This window comes from Chaetodon trifascialis, chromosome 6 (genome assembly GCF_039877785.1).
Source record: "Chaetodon trifascialis isolate fChaTrf1 chromosome 6, fChaTrf1.hap1, whole genome shotgun sequence".
Taxonomy (NCBI): domain Eukaryota; kingdom Metazoa; phylum Chordata; class Actinopteri; order Chaetodontiformes; family Chaetodontidae; genus Chaetodon; species Chaetodon trifascialis.
In genome coordinates this window covers 20059965-20079573 of record NC_092061.1, presented here as the reverse complement: position 1 = coordinate 20079573, position 19609 = coordinate 20059965, and the positions used below count along the sequence as shown (strand labels likewise).

The following is a 19609-nucleotide window of genomic DNA, read 5'->3' as shown; positions in this document are numbered from 1 at the left end:
GTGGTTGGAAAAGAGACTGACAGACTCGTTGTTTCCAATGCACATCACTGACCAGTAGGTCCTATGTTGTGTCACAGAGAGAACAGAAGCTATATATAGCACACCTGAGCCGACCATACGTTTACATCTTGTATAGCTGTTTGAGGTGTTGACAGTGAACACATCACGAACGTAAGGGATCAATAATATCAACCACATACTTTTATCACCTTGGGTCAAAGAGAGGGCTCGTCCGGGATTTGAACCCGGGACCTCTCGCACCCAAAGCGAGAATCATACCCCTAGACCAACGAGCCGCTGGCAAAACAAGAAGCTGGGATGCCGTAAACCATGGATCATGATACTCGACTGCATGTTTTCATCAACGATGCTATCGCGACACAGGTCAACCGACTTCGCCATTGATCGTAATTATGAGGACGATGATTGCCGGAGGAGGACAGCGCAGGCGTACTGCAGAATAACATGACGCTCAAGGTAATCTGTTCAGCTAAAAAAAAATGTTCTGTGGGGTATGGTCAGAAATACTTAAAATCAATAGCTGAATAAATACACAACAACAAATAACAAAAAAAAAATAAAAATCTCCATTTGTGTAGCTGTCTCTATCGATGTTATTTTTTCTTATAAATAAATAATAATATTTGATAATATATGATATTTATATGTCTGTATATGATAAAATTTCTTAGCAAATAAACATTTCTTTTAATGAATCAGATATTGTGAATAATACACGTACTCCGGCAAAAAATACTAAACACTCAAAACAGATTTTACTCGGCAAACTATTTCATAACGGCAATTTATTGAAGCCATTAAAAATGTGTAATTGATAACGTATCTATATCCTTGTGCGCATGCGTGATGATTCGTCGGGCGGAAGTTGTTGTGATTGCGGAAGTGTACAGATGTTGTAGGAGCTGCCCACTGAAGCGCCCTGGGTTAAAACTGTAATTTGATCGTAATCTGATCTAGCTATATGTAGGCCTTTGGGAAATTCAGATTTACAGCTCGATCAGGTAAGAATGAAGATAAATGTCCTCGATGGTTGCCAGCTGTTTATTTATTGAGAACTCGTACTGTAGAGAGCCCAGGATTTGCTATGTTAGCTAAATTAGCGCGGCTAACGCGACGTCGTTGGAAGACATTGATCACTTAATGACAGGACTATCGAGATATCAAGAGCCCATGGAGGGAAAAACAGATTTTTATGACACCCAGAGCATGTCAGTAGACTAAATGACTAAAGATTTTCTGAATGAGGTGAAAGTAACGCTGTGTCACTCACTACTTGAGCCGAAAAGGGCCCACAATTTCGCATTTTGTTCACCTATGCTGAGTGACAGTAAGGTTCGCTGGTTTTCGACGTAATTCTGACTCGAAATTATGTCGTTTACCTGCGTGTGTCCGATTATAAATGTACAGTAAGCATGGTGAGAAGTTTACATGTTTTGTTTTGTTTTGTTTTGTTTTGTTTTGTTTTGTTTTTTCACGCATAAACAGCGATGGAAGAAGTATTAACATCTTCTACTTTAGCCAAAAGTATTCTGCTACGAGTAAAAGTCCTGCTTTTTCAATTTTACCATAGTAAAAGAATAGAAATGTTTTCAGCCACATGTATTTAAAGTATGAAAAGTGGAAATACTGAAAGTCCAATGATTCCTTTTAGAGGGCTATGCTATTATTTAGTGGACTATTATGACAGATGTAAGGAGCGTCTAAATGTTGTCATGGTGAGTTAATTCGAATTAAATTATTGAATTGATCAGTGCACCATGTATGAAAGTTGTTTGAATGTTTTGTATGGAAAATATTGATTCTCAAAGTACCAAATCAGTGTAACCTTTAAGTTTTAATGGGCCTGAACTAAAAGCATTACTGACTCATTTTTGCCTGTATATGGAGCCCTAAATGTCCAGTTTCTGATCATTTTGTTGACTGGACTGCTGGTATAGCTGCTCAGTTTCTTAAAACATACTAAAAAGTAAGGAACCCTTCAGCTCAGCCTCCACCTCTGTCCTCTTATCAGAGCCACACCTCTTGTTCAGCTTAACTGTTAATGATTGGTTGTCTCCTGACATACTGTGTTCCTGTGGCCTGAAGCAGCTCGCCAAGAAGCCATCACGGCTGAATCAATACAAGCCACCTGACTATTAGTCAGCATGCTGATGAGGCATTCTCGCATCTGTCTTCATTTGACCAATGAGGAGTAGAAGACCTCAAGTCATATAGAATGAACCCTCCCAGCAGAGTCATTGCTTTTTTCTAAATATTCTCCACCAGTGATTTTCAGACTGAGTTATGGCCTCAATACAGGGTGTGGGGAGAGAGACACTGCCTCTTTGTGCTAGTTTATGAAAGATACTGTGTGGCCTTGCACACTGACTGAATCGATATACTGAAAACACACATGGCTACTTGAGAATTCATAACAAAGTCTTCAGATCATCATCTTATTAAGCTTGAAATGTTTGTGAACACCATTATTTCAGAGTGACTCGTCAGATTACCAGCAATTTAATTGTGAATTCATAATAAATACATTTTTGTTGAATTAAAATCTAACTGCCAACACCCTACATTTTGTTGTGTTTTTAGGAATTTGACTGTTAACTTCTAATAATAAGTTCAAGTCTCCTGAGGACTGGAATGCTTGCTCATTCATGCGGTCTTAGATTTTGATCATGGGTGGAAGATGCTCAGCAGTCATAATGGAAGGAAAATGTTAGTTCACAACAGAGGAAAGAAAAGCTATTATTATTCTAAGGAACCATGATAGCCTTTCAGAGGAATTACAAAAATCCTGGGGGAAAAAAAGTGTGTCCATCAGAGCAGTGTTGTAGAAACACAGAGGATGTACGGCGTCCAAGGCTCGCCTCAAGTTTATCACCACAGTGTTAAATAGCAGATTCCACTAAATACAGTGTTAAAGCTTCCGCTTGTCGTCCAGTGTTCCAGGTTGAGCTGTCATGATGGCGGACCACAATGACGTCAGCCTGCCGCCGGAGGAGCGAGTCCGTGCCCTCACCAAGAAGGGAAGCTCTGTGGAGGTTAATGACGATGTGCCCCCGCGCCGCTACTTCCGCTCTGGCATGGAGATGATCCGAATGGCTAACGTCTACACAGAGGAGGGCAACATCGAGCACGCCTTCGTCCTTTACAATAAATATATCACGTAAGTGTTTCCAGCGATGGGCTGGGCTGTTGATCATCTCATAATGAGCTTTTATTTGTTCGGATTGTATTGTTACTCTCTTTTTTCTTTTCACCAAGGCTCTTTATAGAAAAACTTCCCAAGCATCGGGATTATAAGACCGCAAACATTCCTGAGAAGAAGGACACATTGAAGGTACGCATACGGTGTTTGTGCTGTCCTATATGATTGATTTCAACTGAATAAAGCAAATGTTTAAGCTTAACATCGTGCTCGATCTTCTTTCTCCACCAGAGACTGAAGGATGTTGCCTTTCCTCAAGCAGAGATTCTTAAAAAAGCTCTTTTGAGGAGGTTTGACCAAGAATATGCACAGTATCTTGTCAAAAAGGTAAACGGTCTGTCATCTGCTGTCACACTGAAGCTGCATTAATTGTATTTTTAATGTATTTATTTTGCCACTTAGAGGAACATAATTAGGCTGAGACGTTCATCGATATTGTTAGCATAATGAAATAAACAAAAATATCTTTTAGACAATTACAGTACAACAAGCATTGGACACTGATTTTGCAAAGAGTAATAAACACAATGAGGGTAAACCCTAAATGGGGTGAAACATTAATTGGCAACACAGCAGCTGCATACCACGGTTAGAATAAATGGAGGTATTTGTTCATTATCAGAATTAATGGAGGCAAAACAATGACATTGACCTTAAATAGTTACATTTTGTGTTAGTTATTGTTGAAATCAGCTTACACCTGACATAGATTATTAACTGCCGCCATAGAAGACAACGCCATCGTCAAAGACCTGAACATCAGGAAATCTCATGTCACACCATTCCTGCACAACAGAACCTCAAACTTATACGTATATGTTTGCTTTGTGCTCAGAAAGCGGAGGAGGAGGCCTTGGCGAAGGAGCAGTCCCGGCAGCGAGCGCTGGACGCGGAGCGGGAGCGCGTTGCAGAGATGCAGCGGCGGCAGCGGGAGCAGGAGCAGTTCAGTGCCTTTGAGGAGATGATCCGCCGCCAGGAGCTGGAGAAGGAACGCCAGCGCGTGCTCCTGGAGTTCGCAACTCCTGTCCCACCTTCCCCTGACATGCCCCTCATTCCTGGCATCCAGGGCCCCTCGCTGGTCTCCCCCACCGCCCCACAGAGCCCACAGGACCTGTCGGGCAGCGACAACCACCAGTACAATCGCCCTCCTGCCACGGGCCCCCCCACCTTCGACCGGTCCCTCAAGCCCGGGTCTTTGGTCAGCCCAGGGAACAACAGTGAGTTAATCTTCCTCAGATGTGAGGGGCTGGCCCTCAGAGGATTTAAATACTGCCCCACTCCTGCTTTAAAGTATTTATTCTTCTGAGCTCATTCCGTTCCCCCGACCTACTTCATTTCCTGTTTACACCATGCCTTGCTTCAGAACATCACAAGAATCTAACTTTTGCATTCAGCTTTTGTTTATCTCTCTACATGGTTTTCACAGATACAATGGTGGATGCCCTTCGGCAGTTGTCTGTTCCCGCTGAGCTGTGCCGGAGCTTTCTGAGGTTGGCCGAGGCCAACACAAGCCGAGCTGTAGAAACTTGTGGCATCTTGTGCGGCAAACTGGTAAGACTGTGGAACAGCGTCTGTGTCGAACAGCACAAACATCTGTAAAACTGAGACGTTGATAACACTTTTCATCACACTTTTAAATCAGGAGTAAAACTACAATTTCATAACGTGAGATGGTTAAAGAAAGGAATTCTGTGTTCAGCCTTCAGTGAATGTGTGAGGAATGTGGATTTGTAGATTTGAAGTGAAAGCGAGACGTCAGCTGACCTCCCATCCCAGAGGGGTAGAACAAAATCTGACACTTCTCCCACTGTCCCAGATCTGCTGTGGCTTTTGTTTGAATTATATCACTTGCTGGTCAGGATAGCTTAAAGCGCCTTTCTCTTTTTTTATGAGCATGACTGAGCATTTTTGCCAGCAGCAAACCAGTCAGCACTCTCTTAATTTAACTCCGAGTCCTTTTTGGCACACGGTGGCTGTGCATAATTTAAAGGAATATAATAGCGTTGCGTTTTTTTGTGTTTGTTCCAGACCAGAAATGCGTTCACCGTGACCCACGTCATCGTACCAAAGCAGTGCGGAGGGCCGGACTATTGTGACACAGAAAATGAGGAGGAACTCTTCCTCATACAGGACCAGTACGATCTCATCACCCTGGGCTGGATACATGTGAGTGCTGTCAAATAATTGCCTTCACACTGTGTGTAAGCAGCTGAATCAGCAGCTGCGTCGCTATCCTCAGGAGTACAAGCTAATGCTGTACCTTAAAGACAAAATTCACAGAGAATTCACGTTTAATTTATACTGATTGAACTACTGGTCTTCTTAAGGGTTCATTTGTAATTCTGCACATGTATATTTAAGCACTCGTGCCCTTCTGTCAACAACATAAATAGATCAGTAAATTGTACTGTTGGCTGCTTTAGACACAACACAGAAAGGACAAACTTGCACAGAATGTGGTTTGGCAAGAACAACATGTTATGGTGATTTGTCATGAACGCCTGTGGCCCGCTGCACCAGCTATATGGATGTTCTGTCTTGTTTGGGTGCGAAGTCCACATCACACCACATATTAATTTGATTATGTAAGGTTTATCTTACCTACTCCAGCGTAAAGTCCAAACTAACTAACAAACACTAAAATATTGCCATACAAAACAGTGAACAAGTGAACATTGTCATGTCATCTGCTTTAAATGCTGTTGTTCCACTAGATGTTAAAAAGAGGTCGACTGGCAGAATCTCCCCGTGGTTAAACAGCAGCAGTGTTAATGAGAGGAAGAGAATTTGTCGAGCAGCTGAAAGACAATGAAGGAAAACTGGGCTCACAGTTCACTGTATTTTATTCAAAGAAGCCATGACTGTCTATAACAAAGCAGTGTGTCTGACAAAGAAGGATTGCTTTTCCAGGATTACTACAGAGAATCAAACTGTGAAGAACTTTAATTCTTCTTCACAGAGAAAATAATCTCAACCAGAGGCAGCATTGCTGCTGATGTGAACTCAGCTAAGCACAACAAACCCTGTAAAGAAGATGTAACCTTTGGAAAATTCACCTGTATTATATTATTAGTCCAACTCCTCCATCTCATGTCTTAACATTGTACCTACATTTTTAAAGCAAGTGTTTGGCAGCATGTTAAATCATGTCCTGAAGATTTTAGATATGTGGAGCTATTTCAGCTGGCGCAATGCTTAAATTGTCAATACCACGTAAACTAGCCTATGTTTGAACTTGCTAGCTGGTGCAAGCCAGTGCTGATCCCCATTTTTCCAGTAAATTGAAATGTACAGTATGTGTGTGTGATGTCTGTCAATTGTGTCTCTTAGACTCACCCCACACAGACGGCCTTTCTCTCCAGCGTCGACCTCCACACGCACTGCTCCTACCAGATGATGCTGCCGGAGGCCATTGCCATCGTCTGCTCGCCTAAGTTCAACGAGTGAGTCAGACAGCTGCCGGTGTCCTGTCCTTATAAACATAAGATGTCTATACTGCCAGCGTATTTTCTTTTTTCTCTATGCTAAAGTGCGTGTGCGTGTGATTGTGTCTGTCCTAGAATCGGCTACTTCAGGTTGACGGATCGAGGAACAGAGGAGATCTCTACATGTAAACAGAAAGGCTTCCACCCTCACAGCAAAGACCCCCCTCTATTTACAGTGAGTAAATTCAAATTCAAATTGACTGCAGCATGTTAGCAGCCTCAGCAGTAACTCTGGATAATCTAAGGTTAGGTTCAGGGTTAGGGTTAGGCATGTAGTGGTTATGGTTTGGTTAAGTCTCCAGGAAATTAATATAAGTCTATGTAATGTCCCCAAAAATGAAAGAAATGCAACTGTGTATGTGTGTGAGACTTGTTTTCCTGTCCATGTGAGCAGACGCTAACTCAGATCTCTTTCTCCTCCTCAGCATGCGGGACACGTCACCATCACCGATGAAACTGTGTCCATGGTGGATTTGCGGTGATTTTTTTTTGTTTTGTTTTCCCTTTTTCACCACAGACTGTTTTATGAAACTGCAGACATTTTCCCAGAGGAAACACTCAATTCGTTTGCAGGACGATACTGAGCAAATGCCTGCCACGAGTTTACCATTTATATGGACCTCAGTTGTTCTCAAAGGGAACGACATTCTCAACCTTTTTTTTTTCTTTTAAGAAAAATTCTGCATATTGTTGCACTTCAAGCAAACAGCTACTATCCGCTTAATGGACTGACCTCTGACTCTTGGACCCCTCTGTTTCTGTCAGTGTATGCTCTAGCTGCATACTGTCCGACTTAAGTTTTTGCCATTAATAAAAATGTATGTTTGTCAGTGACAGATAAGTGTCCGGTAACCCAGCCTTTGTTTCATAATTGTCATTGAAGTTTGGTTCTGTCTGACAGATAAAGTGCCAAGGACGAGAACATTCACTTGTCGAGTCGTTCATTGTGAAAGTCATGAAGTTCATGTAGTTTGTAATTATGTCTTGTTCTTTTGACCTGGTTCTTGAGTAAGCTGTCGAAGTGCTATGAGTGCTGAGAGACAGGAAAGCCAGTTGTAACTCAGGTATGCAGGCAGTGTTGCTGCTCTGTAGTATATTTTTATATACAAACACTATCACTCCACAGTATCCTTTATCTATGAAGGGTTTTGTTTGAAGTTTAATTTGTGTTAATAATGGACCCACCTTTTACATGTCCTTATTTCCTCTTTGTGTTTCTTGAGCAAAGGGGTTGGTAGTGCCTGTCTCATGTGTCCATGCTTTAGAGGACATGCGTGCAACAGGCAATTTGAATGTACCTTCTGCTACACATTACTACACACTGCTAACCACCTGGTCATGGTTCATACCTCTAACCGTTTTTGTTTGCTCCATTTTCTCTTGTTAGAAGAAGTAAATGATTAGCCATAATTGTGAGAATACCCTCAATGAATTGAATGCCAAGATAAAATAAATTCATTGTAGATTAATTTATTCTGCATCATTTTGTTTGTTATGTTTGTCCAGTTAGCTACATGGTACACATTTAAAGTATAGTTACAGACCAGAAAAGTGTATTATTTGTACTTGAGATTACATGTGAGAGAAATAATAGATACCAAGTATAAATAGTGAAACTTAAAGTGATGGGATTGATGTGCACCCAGTGTATGTGAGGATGCAAAATGTATTAGAAAATAAATCCCACAGCTGTTTTGAGTGTGACATGCATGCTTGCAAATTAACACGAGAAAGAGCCAACTGTGTGCATTATAAAGCAAATTAAGATCTGGCTAGATTTGATTGATGAGACAAAAAATGTGTTTTCAAGGGTTTGTCAGGAAGTGAATGGATTCCTTCAGATGATAGATGATACATGAATATCTAATATGCATTCTTCTTATGATTTACAGTGATCGTAACTCATTTTATGCAGGTAGAGAAAGTGCAAGAGCATTAAGACAGTGACAGACCTGCAAAAGTTCAGAGTATTTCTAATGTTTGAGGGACGGGTCCTAGGAAGGTGGATCTAATGGGGGGCACTAACATTTTGTGGGTCAGAAACTGTCAGAAAAGGCTGTCACGTGTTAGTGAAGAAAATAACCTTTGGGCCGCAGACCAGCGTGTGTCGAGGGCTGGTCGGTGGTTATGAACAAACTCTTGCACTGACTAGTTTTTGCTGAATGCATCAACTGTCTGGTATTACAGTATGGGCCGGTCAGACCAATCTTTAAAATAAAAAAATGTGGCCGACTGTTGGCCCAAATAGCACGTCAGCCCACCGGGAAAATGCCCGCTATGCCAGATGGTCAGTCCGTCCCTGCTCAGACTACACCATGTCTTTGTCTTTGACCATGGTCACCTTGTCAGATCTAATGATCACAGTGCCATAAACTCTTGCCCTGTCCTGGTTGGGTGACTGGTAAGACTACGTGAAATACCCAAACTAATCACAGCATGTCTTCATGATCAGGCACAAGCTCAGATGTCATTGGTGAGGGCCTTAAGCAACTGTCAATCAAACTGACAGAAGCATTGTGTGTGATACTGGCAATCGTGTAGCCAAAAAAAAAAAAAAAAGTGAGAAAAAAGAAAAGAAAAGAAAAGAAAAGAAAAGAAAAGACAGCTGTGGATGCGCTGTAAAATTGAAAACAAATGCAAGTGTAAACTTGGGCCCATTCGGCCATTATTTAAACATGTACTGTGTAGCGTCCAGAAAACAATTCGGACAGGTGTAAAAATCTGACAGGTGTAATGAGGTTCACGTATAGTCATTTTATTTCCATCGTTATTTATTCTACAATGAGCAGGCTTGGCTGTGTTGGTCACATCAAACAGACTTAAACATTAGATCTGAAATTATTAATCATCGTATTCCTGCAGTTAGGACCGGGGTAAATGTTCTGACAGCACAGCCAGCTGCTCACTAGCTGATCAAGAGCTTTAGCTGCGTCTCGCCAACGTTTGACTTTTTTGACTCGGTCATGGTATTCCCTCCTTAAAATGTCGAATAGACAGGGGCACTGCTGCCACACCTAAACAAACTTTCGCTCTCTCTCGGTGTCCCACCTGACGGCGGCAACCTCGGCATCCCTCCTCCTCCTCCTCTTCACCATGGTTACATGACTACGCTCCGGAGAGAGCGCCTGAGTGGCAAACGCTCACGATCATGTCGTGGAAATGTCACACAAGGCATGTCAAGACAAAAAAAAAGAAAGAAAAAAAAAAGGGTCGTTTCACATGTCACACTCCACGAGCACACACGCCCGATTGTCGTTCACGATTGACCATGACGCTGGTATATCGGTCGGCCACGACAAAATCCACATCAAGATACGCCTTGGGCATTAACGCAAAATAAAAAGTGCCTGTGTGGATCCAAGTGAAGGCACGTGTCATCCGTGCAGTTCTGTGGATTATCAATGTGTATGTAATAGTGAAAAAAAAAAAAAAAAAAAAAAAAAAAGATCAAAGGCACAGAGCAGTAACATGTGGCTTTGATGTGCTATGAAGATGGAATGGGTGGCTTTGTGACGTCATCGTTCCGTCGGAGCCTCAGTACTATAACTTCAATAAGTACATCAACACACACAAAAGCGACAGCAGACAAACAATTTTTAACTAGTGTTCAAGTAAAGTATTTCTTTTCAGTTCTTATAAGTCGATATGGGCAGAGATCGCGAGTACAATGACCCCGATCGGCCACAGATTAACATGCGTGTGCTTCTAAGAGAAAATATGCCACAAATAGAAGGACCTCGTCCTCGGTACGTTCGATGGATAGAAATTCGAGTCAATGCAGTAATACCCCTGGAAGCTGCCATGGATTTATTGCGATTGCACAATGCATTGAATCATATGGCCAACGATAGAAACCATTTCAATATCAATGCTGTAAACCATGAAAACAATGGCGACGACGGAAACAGTGACAACGAAAACAATGGTGACTTTGATAATGCTAACAACCTCAACGCTGACATGGGAATCGAAGAAGACAACCTCCTGCCAGGAGGATCAGAGCCTGATGACTCTTCTGACAGTGACACTGACCATGAAAATAATAATACAAGACAAGGCAGGAAAACCGTTAATTCTCCAGTCAGACATGCAAGGGCCAGAAGCAGCAAAGAAGTCAGTTGGTGGGAGTCTGACAGCCTCTCTGACAGTGACACTGACTCTGCTACTGCTGCAGATGAGGACCCTCTCCCAGGTCCATCCCGCGAACGGTTAACAGTGCATGATACAGATGAAGATGAGAGAAGCAGCAAAAAAGTCAGATGGTTGGTGTCTGACTGCCTCTCTGAGAGTGACAATGACTGTGCTACTGCTGCAGATGAGGACCCTCTGCCAGGTCCATCCCGCAAACGGTTAAGAGTGCATGATACAGATGAAGATGAGAGAAGCAGCAAAAAAGTCAGACGGTTGGTGTCTGACTGCCTCTCTGAGAGTGACAATGACTGTGCTACTGCTGCAGATGAGGACCCTCTGCCAGGTCCATCCCGCAAACGGTTAAGAGTGCATGATACAGATGAAGATGAGAGAAGCAGGAAAAAAGCCAGACGGTGTGAGTCTGACTCCCTCTCTGACAGTGACACTGACTGTGAAAATAATACAAGACAAGACAGGAATGCTGTCAATTGTTCAGTCAGATGTGCAGGTGCTACTGCTGAAGCTGCAGATGAGGACCCTCTCCCCGGTCCATTCAGGAGATGCAGCAGGAGCAAAAAATCAAGATGGTGTTCTGAGCTTCATGACAGCAAGTCTGACACTGTCACGCCCCCAACTAGCCAGGATCTTCCTCACAGTATTTGCAATCTCAGTCTTCCTGAGGATGCAGGTGCTGTGGAAGAGACTGAGCAGGACGTCAGCCAGCAGATGGCAGCGGACAACCCACGTCCAGGGTGCTCTAGGAAGAGACCAAGGGAAGACGATGACAAGGACGGGAAAGGTCAAACTATTTAAACGTTAAAATGAGACACCATCAATGAAGACTGACTTATACAGTGAGATATTGGACTAGTTTTGACTCTATCCCCCATCTGTCCAGCACTCCCAGAATGGATACAGGATACTCTATGGTCAGCCAGTTCCTCCTCTTCCATGCTAATGTATTCCAAAAATACTTACTTAAAATACTTACATACATTACATGAGGTAATCAGTAAGACACACAGACAAAAATCATCATTACAATCATTTTTTGGCACCTATCAGCTGATTGTCCTGGAGGGAGATCTTTCTTTGAGTGGGCCCTCCCGAGGTTTCTTCTATTGGGCCCCTTACAAACCGGAAGCTAACGGAAACCAACCAACCAACCAACCAACCAACCAACCAACCAACCAACCAACCAACCAACCAACCAACCAACCAACCAACCAATCAATGTTAAACTAATAAAATACATAAAGAATAAACTAAAATAAGAAAAAAGCTGACCACTTGCATTCAGATTTTGTTACTGTCTTGTTACTTCCACTAGATGGTCAAAGCACTCCTCACACAGAGATGACATGTTGCCATGTTTGTTTCACAGTATGCATGAGCAGTATTCAATCAGACATGGTTGAGGACTACTTTAAACATGGTTTTACAACAACTTTTACTTTTACTAAATACTTTCTTTGCTTGCTGATTCACATGGGGTTGTACCAAGGAACCAAACCCTTTGCAAAATGAGTGTGTCCAGCTTTGGACAGACCCTCCTGACAAACTGAGACAAGATGGCTATTTCTACTTCTTGGACAAGTCCTTAATCCAGTTTTGCTTTCTTCAAACAATCCAGGGTTTTTTCCACAGTTTGATACAATAGCAACATTAATTGCACTGCAGCAAATTACATTTTGCATGTGTTTATATTATTGTGCAAACCCACCATATTATGACATAAAGACTAAAAAAACCCAAAATGGGTTAGGACCACTGGATTATACACACTGAAGATGTGTTTCATATCTGTGTGGATTTAAAGTCAGAGTATAATCTGAAATTAACGAATGAGGTGTATGAAACAGTTAATCTGGATGTGGAACTCGCACATCTGATTAATGAATTAGATCTAGATCATTTACTTTTCTGGGCGTGTGTTACATTTTATATTTCAGAAATGTTTTTGTGTTTGTTTGTTTGTTGCCTGTTTCATTCCAGGACAAATTGAAACTTGCTTGCAAAATTAGATATTTAAACCTGTGATGAACGCAAATATATTTTTACATCTTCCCAATAAAATATAAGTAAACACAAAGCACTTTACTGTCTTTATATTGACTATTTGTAGGTACTGAGTGAAAATCCAACATGTACACACACATTGACTGAGTTATGTATTTAAATATACAAAAAACTGCACATGTTGCATTTTAGCTGCAATTTATTCAGAGTGATCCTATAATGGTAACCCATCTATGGGCTTACAGGATGGTTGAAAATGCTAAACTAAGTTTACACCATTGAAACATGCCACTTGAAGTGAAGCGCCTGGGGACCAGTCCTCCTTCATCACCATTGGTGATCTTCTTGCATGTTTTTAGTGGGGGTTATTAAGGAGGAAACCCTGTGTGAACACGGCAGCAGCAGGCACCAAGGGCATGGTGGAGGACCAGTGACCACAGTGGGATTCGAACCAGGGACCTTCTAGTTGTGAGGCAACAGTGTTACCACTTGTTCCACCGGGCTACACAAAACCTCTATAAAACTGCTCAGGTTCGTTATTTTGGCATGTACTTTTGCACAATTACTCATCAGATATTACTTTACTAATTCATAGAAGAATTTGGCCTTTATCACATGATTTAAAGGTGGTTTTTACTCAAAATAATGTTTTGTTTTTAAAAATTAAAAAAATCTACTGTGTTAAAGATGAATTTACTCTGACATAGTAACATATATTTTGATTCTGACACTTCTGTAGTAATCTCACAGGTCTTAGCTTTCTCGAGACCACAATTATTCATACAGGCCTTGTAGTTGTGAAGATATATTCTATTTATTTTGGGTAGGTGATTTCGGATGAGGCAGACATAATAGTCCTGGTACTCAGGGCCGGAGTGGGACTCATTTTCAGCCCTGGAGTTTCATGCCTCAGACCGGCCCACTTTAGATCACGACCTATTAATATTAAAATCATGTAATTACAACCTTACATTTTAAGTCTACAATAGTGCACTGTTATGTAAAGCCTCGTAATTCAGTGTATTTTTCTAAAATATTTCCAATTCAGTGCAAGTAAGGGTTGCTTCACAATGTAGATTTATATCAACATGAGTGCACAACCTCAACATTATTCTTTACAACACATGCTTTTCAACAATATCTGAATCTATATTCTGTTCAAACAAGTCTTCGTTTGGCCATAGAAAGTGGTTATATTGGAACTAATTCTTGCCTGTTCCTTCCATACTGACAGGAGTAATGTCAGTATGTGTGTATGTATTGTGTTTGGTGTTTTTTCGATCTCAAATTAAGGGTCTAATTGTTCCTTTTTGAATAATTAACTCCATAACTTTGACTATTTGTGTTACCTTTTTGCAAAGACTCATAGAGCTGTGAGATTTTTTCTTTTTTAAGTAATCTGTTAAAATGGGTCCTGGAATGGAAGCAATGGACATAGCTGTGGTAGCACTGTATTTTATCCTGGTGCTAGTCATTGGCTTTCTTGCCATGTGGAAAGCCAATCGCAGCACTGTGAGTGGCTACTTCCTGGCCGGGTGCTCCATGACATGGATTGTGATAGGTGCATCACTCTTCGTCAGCAACATTGGCAGTGAACATTTCATAGGCCTGGCTGGGTCAGGAGCAGCAGGTGGCTTTGCTGTTGGAGCATGGGAATTTAATGCACTTCTTCTTCTGCAGCTGCTTGGCTGGGTGTTTGTCCCAGTGTATATCCACTCGGGAGTCTACACCATGCCTGAGTACCTGTCGAAACGCTATGGTGGCAACAGGCTAAAGGTGTACTTTGCTTTCTTGCCTCTGTTACTTTACATTTTTACCAAGCTGTCGGTGAACTTATATGCTGGAGCTCTCTTTATTCAGGAGTCCCTGGGGTGGAACCTTTATTTGTCCATCGTCCTGCTCATCAGTATGACTGCACTGCTTACGGTCACTGGTGGATTGGTAGTCATAATGTACACGGATGCACTTCAGGCAGTGTTGATGATTGGTGGAGCCCTAATCTTAACCACCATCAGCCTAGTCAAAGTTGGTGGGCTAGAAGGTGTCCGAACTAAGTACATGCAGGCAGTTCCCAATGTTTCTGCTATTATTGCCTCTGGAAACTTCACCTATTCTCCTTCCTGCCACATTGAGCCTAAACCAGACTTACTACGCATCCTTCGAGGTCCCCTGGATAAAGACATGCCATGGCCAGGCTTCATTTTTGGCCAGACCCCTGCATCAATTTGGCACTGGTGTGCAGACCAGGTCATTGTTCAAAGAGTACTAGCAGCCAAAAACATTGCTCACGCTAAGTGCTCTACACTTATGGCTGGATTTCTCAAGATCCTGCCCATGTTTCTAATCGTCATTCCAGGAATGATCTCCCGCATCTTGTTTGCAGACGAGATTGCCTGCATTGGGCCAGAGCACTGTATGGCTGTGTGTGGTTCTCAGGCTGGCTGCTCAAACATTGCCTACCCACGGCTGGTCATGGCAGTGATGCCTGTGGGACTCAGGGGTCTGATGATGGCAGTTATGATCGCTGCCCTGATGGGCGATCTAGACTCGATCTTCAACAGTTCAAGCACCATCTTCACACTGGACATCTATCAGACTTTTCGAAGAGAGGCATCTCAGCGCGAACTGCTGATTGTGGGCCGCATATTTGTTGCGTTGATGGTAGGAATCAGCATTGCCTGGGTCCCTGTTATAATTGAAATGCAAGGTGGACAGATATTCCCCTACATCCAGGAAGTTGCTGGCTACCTCACTCCACCAATTGCTGCCCTCTTCCTGCTAGGTGTGTTCTGGAAACGGTGTAATGAGAGAGGCGCATTCTGGGGAGGCATGACAGGTTTCACACTCGGTACAGTACGACTGATCCTAGCTTTCATTTACCGCCAGCCTCGTTGTGACCAGCCAGATGATAGGCCTGGCTTCATCGTTGACGTCCACTACATGTATTTTGCCCTTGTGCTGTTCTGGATTTCGGGATTTGTGGCAGTAGTGGTCAGCCTTTGCACCTCTCCACCAGACGAGGAGCAGGTTCGCACCACCACAGTCCGGGGACTCCGCAGCATTGAAATGACTCCCATGAAGGACCAAGTGGAAATGCCCCGAGATGTCAAAAAGGAGAGGTGTTTGGATCGGGAGGAAGTCAGACTCCTGATCCCATCCACTGACCATGACCAAGCCACCCCTAGTACAGAGACAACCCCTGCCACCAGCCTTGCAGAACAGTTCGGCAATGGAAGGATGGAGGTGATCAGAATGGAGGAATGCTACCATGGTAACGGGGAGACTGGCAGATGTCTGCGTTTAATGGAATGGTTCTGTGGATATAAGGAGGGCGTGCAGAGTGCACAGCAGAAAGTAGCACAGGAGGATGAAAGAGTCATTGCAGAGATGCTGTACGAGCCACCTAGAGTGAAACTTCTTCTCAACTTGGGTCTGGTATTCGTCTGCGCTGTGGACATCTTCATGTATGTTTATTTCTCACTGTAGCTGAACCATGCACTGAACTATCGGGGACTGGAGTTACAGCTTTTATTAAGTTGGAAGGGGGTTTGGGCTGTTACAGTGGAATCTTCAGAGATGTGAAAAGGGGATCTAAGCATATTCTAATCATTTTTGAAATTTTTGAAAAGCTTCGGGCTGCACGGTGGCGCAGCAGGTACAGTAGTGCGCGTGCCTCACAATTCCCAGGTTGGGCCTTTCTGTGTGAAGTTTGCATGTTCTTCCCGTGCATGCATGGGTTCTCTCTGGGCACTCAGGCTTCCTCCCACAGACCAAAAACATGCTCATTAGGTTAATGGGTTACTGTAAAGTTGCCCCTCAGTGTGAATGGTTGTGTGTTTGTGCCCTGCGATCGACTGGCGACCAGTCCAGGGTGTACCCTGCCTCTCGCCCGTTGACGGCTGGGATAGGCTCCAGCCCCCCACGCAACCCCGAAAGGGATAGGGGGTATAGAAAATGGATGGATGGATTAAAGCTTATGAGAAAAATTATACTCTTTTATGACTATGAAGCTTATTTGGCACTGGTGTGGCCATTTTGTACAGCGCTTGTTAGCTAATCCTTGTTAGCTAAGCATTTAAAATATCTACTGGGATTTTTAGAATTGTTCTCAAAGTTTATTTAATATTTGCCTTATATATGCAGTTGTCCTTTTTTTGTATGGTGAATATGTATTCTGTGATTTAAGCTTTTTTCCCCCGACTCTTGTTCAAAGTTTGGTTTAGCCTTGTGAAAGTACTGCATTAATAAAAAAAAAAACATTTTGTCAAGCTTTCAGCAAATATTTGGTATTTAGAATATGTATGTGTTTTGCAGCCCCGGAAATGAAGACAAGAAGCACAAGATTCAAAATAGTTTTACATCCTAAAAGAGAAACTCAAATAATAATAATAATAATAATAATAATAATAATAATAATAATAAATAGTATGGTACTTATTCATTTTGATTGACTGTTCAATTTGTTGTCACGGTAAGGGATTTTAAATGTTTTGTTTACTGTGTTTTTGTTTGGTTAGTTTTTGTGGCTGTATTCTGTGTTTCATCTCAAAACCAACATGCAGCTTTTTATGCACTACTGTTGTAACAAAAAGCCACAAATACCATTGCTCATCATACTGTATCAATTTATATTTTATGCATATCTCACTTTGTTTGTTCAAAAGTGTGTCAAGTTTTTTAATGTTATTTCATCATATGTACAATATAATTCAGGGCTCATTGGATCACCCACTATATACATTTCTTCGATAGTAGACTATCTCTTGTGTATCAATGTACATTTAGTGCACCGCAGAGCTAAAATGTCATTTAGTCGTTTGAAGTGCATCTTTTATAAACCTCTTACCAAATGTGTCTTAGTGTGCAATGCTAAAGTGAAAAAAAAGAAAAAAAAAAGTCAGACAAAGACATTGTTTTTTTTATGGATTTTATTTTTAGAGACTGAAAATAAAGTTAAGAAAATAAATTTTCCGTGGAGACAAACGTGTACCCATTCTTTATTTTGTGACAGACTACTTTGTTGCCAGTCAGTCATGCTAAATATTAAAATCCAGTGTAATAAAGTGTAATATTAATGTGTTTTCATCAGGTGATAACTGATGAGCTGTATATTAAATAATATTGAAACAGCAGAAACATTCTTTATTTTATCTGCTTTAATGAAAAGAAAAGTGATTTTTATTCAGACCAGAATAGTTGTAGACTCAACTTTGTGGCTATATTGGTGTTGACATTGACTTTATTTCAAATCCTGAATAACTGCATTATTTGTCAGTGATATTTTGCAACGTGTTCCTGCATGTGAAGATTGATTGCTTTCAAAACTCTGAGCAGATATGAGGGAGTTCAGACTGGGCTTAGGTAGTAACAAAATTTCCCTCTCCAGTGTTTCCTATATAGTTTGGGGCTTTCTGTTATTGTTGACCAGGATTACATAAAACCCCAGTAAGGCTTTATTAATCTGCTCAGAGCCAGAAGAGGATTGGATGATTCCAGACTTCTTTACACAAGATTCGACCAATCAAAAAGCCAGGATCAGTGACTTGTAAATCTCCACTTCTTACCAGTTTAGCTCCATACATTCATTTATCCTCTGCTGACCAAAAGGTTGTCAGATGAGGCAAAAATAGAACTGGATGCATCAATAAATTATATTGTCATTTAAATAACAAAGACTTTTGGAGTCTATAGCCATGCTAGCAGCTCTGTGGGGCTGCACTTCCACTAAGCACTGCAGTGCTTTGGACTAAATGCGAACAGATTTTATTATGTTAACATGCTAACATTTGGTAAGTAGCCTTAAACATGAGCTACAGCCTAAGATGATGGACATGTCATTAGTTTTTCAAGTATTTGATGATGAAAAAGTATTGTATCATCAGTGATAACAATTAATTCTGAGGGAAACATGATTGTTTGTACCGTATTTCATGACAATCCATCCGATAGTTGTGAAAGTATTTAACAGTGTGTTTGCATAAAATTTTGTGCCAACCTGTCCAGGAGATGTTGAAATATTTCACAGGATAAATGACAACTCTGACCTGCTGATGGCACGAAAGGAAAAGTCAGGTATTTACCACTATTATTCATCCTCTAGGTGTCATGGATATCAGTACCAAATTTGATGACAGTCAATAGAATAGCTGGTTAGAATTGAGTAAGAAATTCTATACTTATACATAGTTACTAATACTTACTAATACTTACTGTGTAACTGTTAATTTAACCTCCAATTAGTTGGAACAACATTTAACTTTATAAGATTTCAAAACTATGATCAATTTACAAAATATGCTCCATTATAAAATAAATTTCTCAGTTGTGAAATATGACAGTTTATGTCAGTTAAACTTAGCTAAACTCAACCAGCCAATGCATCATGACAGGGCCGGAGTGGGACTCATTTTCAGCCCTGGAGTTTCATGCCTCAGACCGGCCCACTTTAGATCACGACCTATTAATATTAAAATCATGTAATTACAACCTTACATTTAAAGTCTACAATAGCGCACTGTTATGTAAAGCCTTGTAATTCAGTGTATTTTTCTAAAATATTTCCAATTCAGTGCAAGTAAGGGTTGCTTCACAATGTAGATTTATATCAACATGAGTGCACAACCTCAACATTATTCTTTACAACACATGCTTTTCAACAATATCTGAATCTATATTCTGTTCAAACAAGTCTTCGTTTGGCCATAGAAAGTGGTTATATTGGAACTAATTCTTGCTTGTTCACACACTGTTACAA

The 19609-nt window shown here is 41.4% G+C and overlaps 2 protein-coding genes and 1 non-coding gene across 3 annotated transcripts; 2 read left to right on the top strand and 1 right to left on the bottom strand.

Moving 5' to 3' along the window:
* Nucleotides 1–224: 224 nt before the first annotated feature.
* On the bottom strand, nt 225–296 carry trnap-ugg (transfer RNA proline (anticodon UGG)). The gene has a single exon. It is a non-coding gene; the product is annotated as a tRNA-Pro (tRNA).
* Nucleotides 297–856: 560 nt separating this feature from the next.
* LOC139333047 (STAM-binding protein-like A) lies at nt 857–8156 on the top strand. Its single transcript, XM_070965291.1, has 10 exons — nt 857–1022; nt 2954–3178; nt 3277–3352; nt 3452–3547; nt 4056–4437; nt 4647–4771; nt 5249–5386; nt 6551–6663; nt 6781–6880; nt 7131–8156. Exons 2-10 carry the CDS (start codon nt 2973–2975, stop codon nt 7185–7187), a joined length of 1293 nt encoding a protein of 430 aa, XP_070821392.1. The 5' UTR covers nt 857–1022; nt 2954–2972; the 3' UTR covers nt 7188–8156.
* A 6004-nt stretch (nt 8157–14160) lies between these two features.
* On the top strand, nt 14161–16414 carry LOC139332560 (sodium/myo-inositol cotransporter-like). Its single transcript, XM_070964591.1, has one exon. It carries the CDS (start codon nt 14263–14265, stop codon nt 16339–16341), a length of 2079 nt encoding a protein of 692 aa, XP_070820692.1. The 5' UTR covers nt 14161–14262; the 3' UTR covers nt 16342–16414.
* The last annotated feature ends 3195 nt before the right edge of the window (nt 16415–19609 follow it).

Coding starts and splice junctions, on each gene's coding strand:
- LOC139333047 (XM_070965291.1), top strand. CDS start 2,973: ATGATGGCGGACCACAATGACGTCAGCCTGCCGCCGGAGGAGCGAGTC. Junction 3,548..4,055: donor CACAGTATCTTGTCAAAAAG/GTAAACGGTCTG, acceptor CTTTGTGCTCAG/AAAGCGGAGGAGGAGGCCTT. Junction 5,387..6,550: donor TCACCCTGGGCTGGATACAT/GTGAGTGCTGTC, acceptor TGTGTCTCTTAG/ACTCACCCCACACAGACGGC.
- LOC139332560 (XM_070964591.1), top strand. CDS start 14,263: ATGGGTCCTGGAATGGAAGCAATGGACATAGCTGTGGTAGCACTGTAT.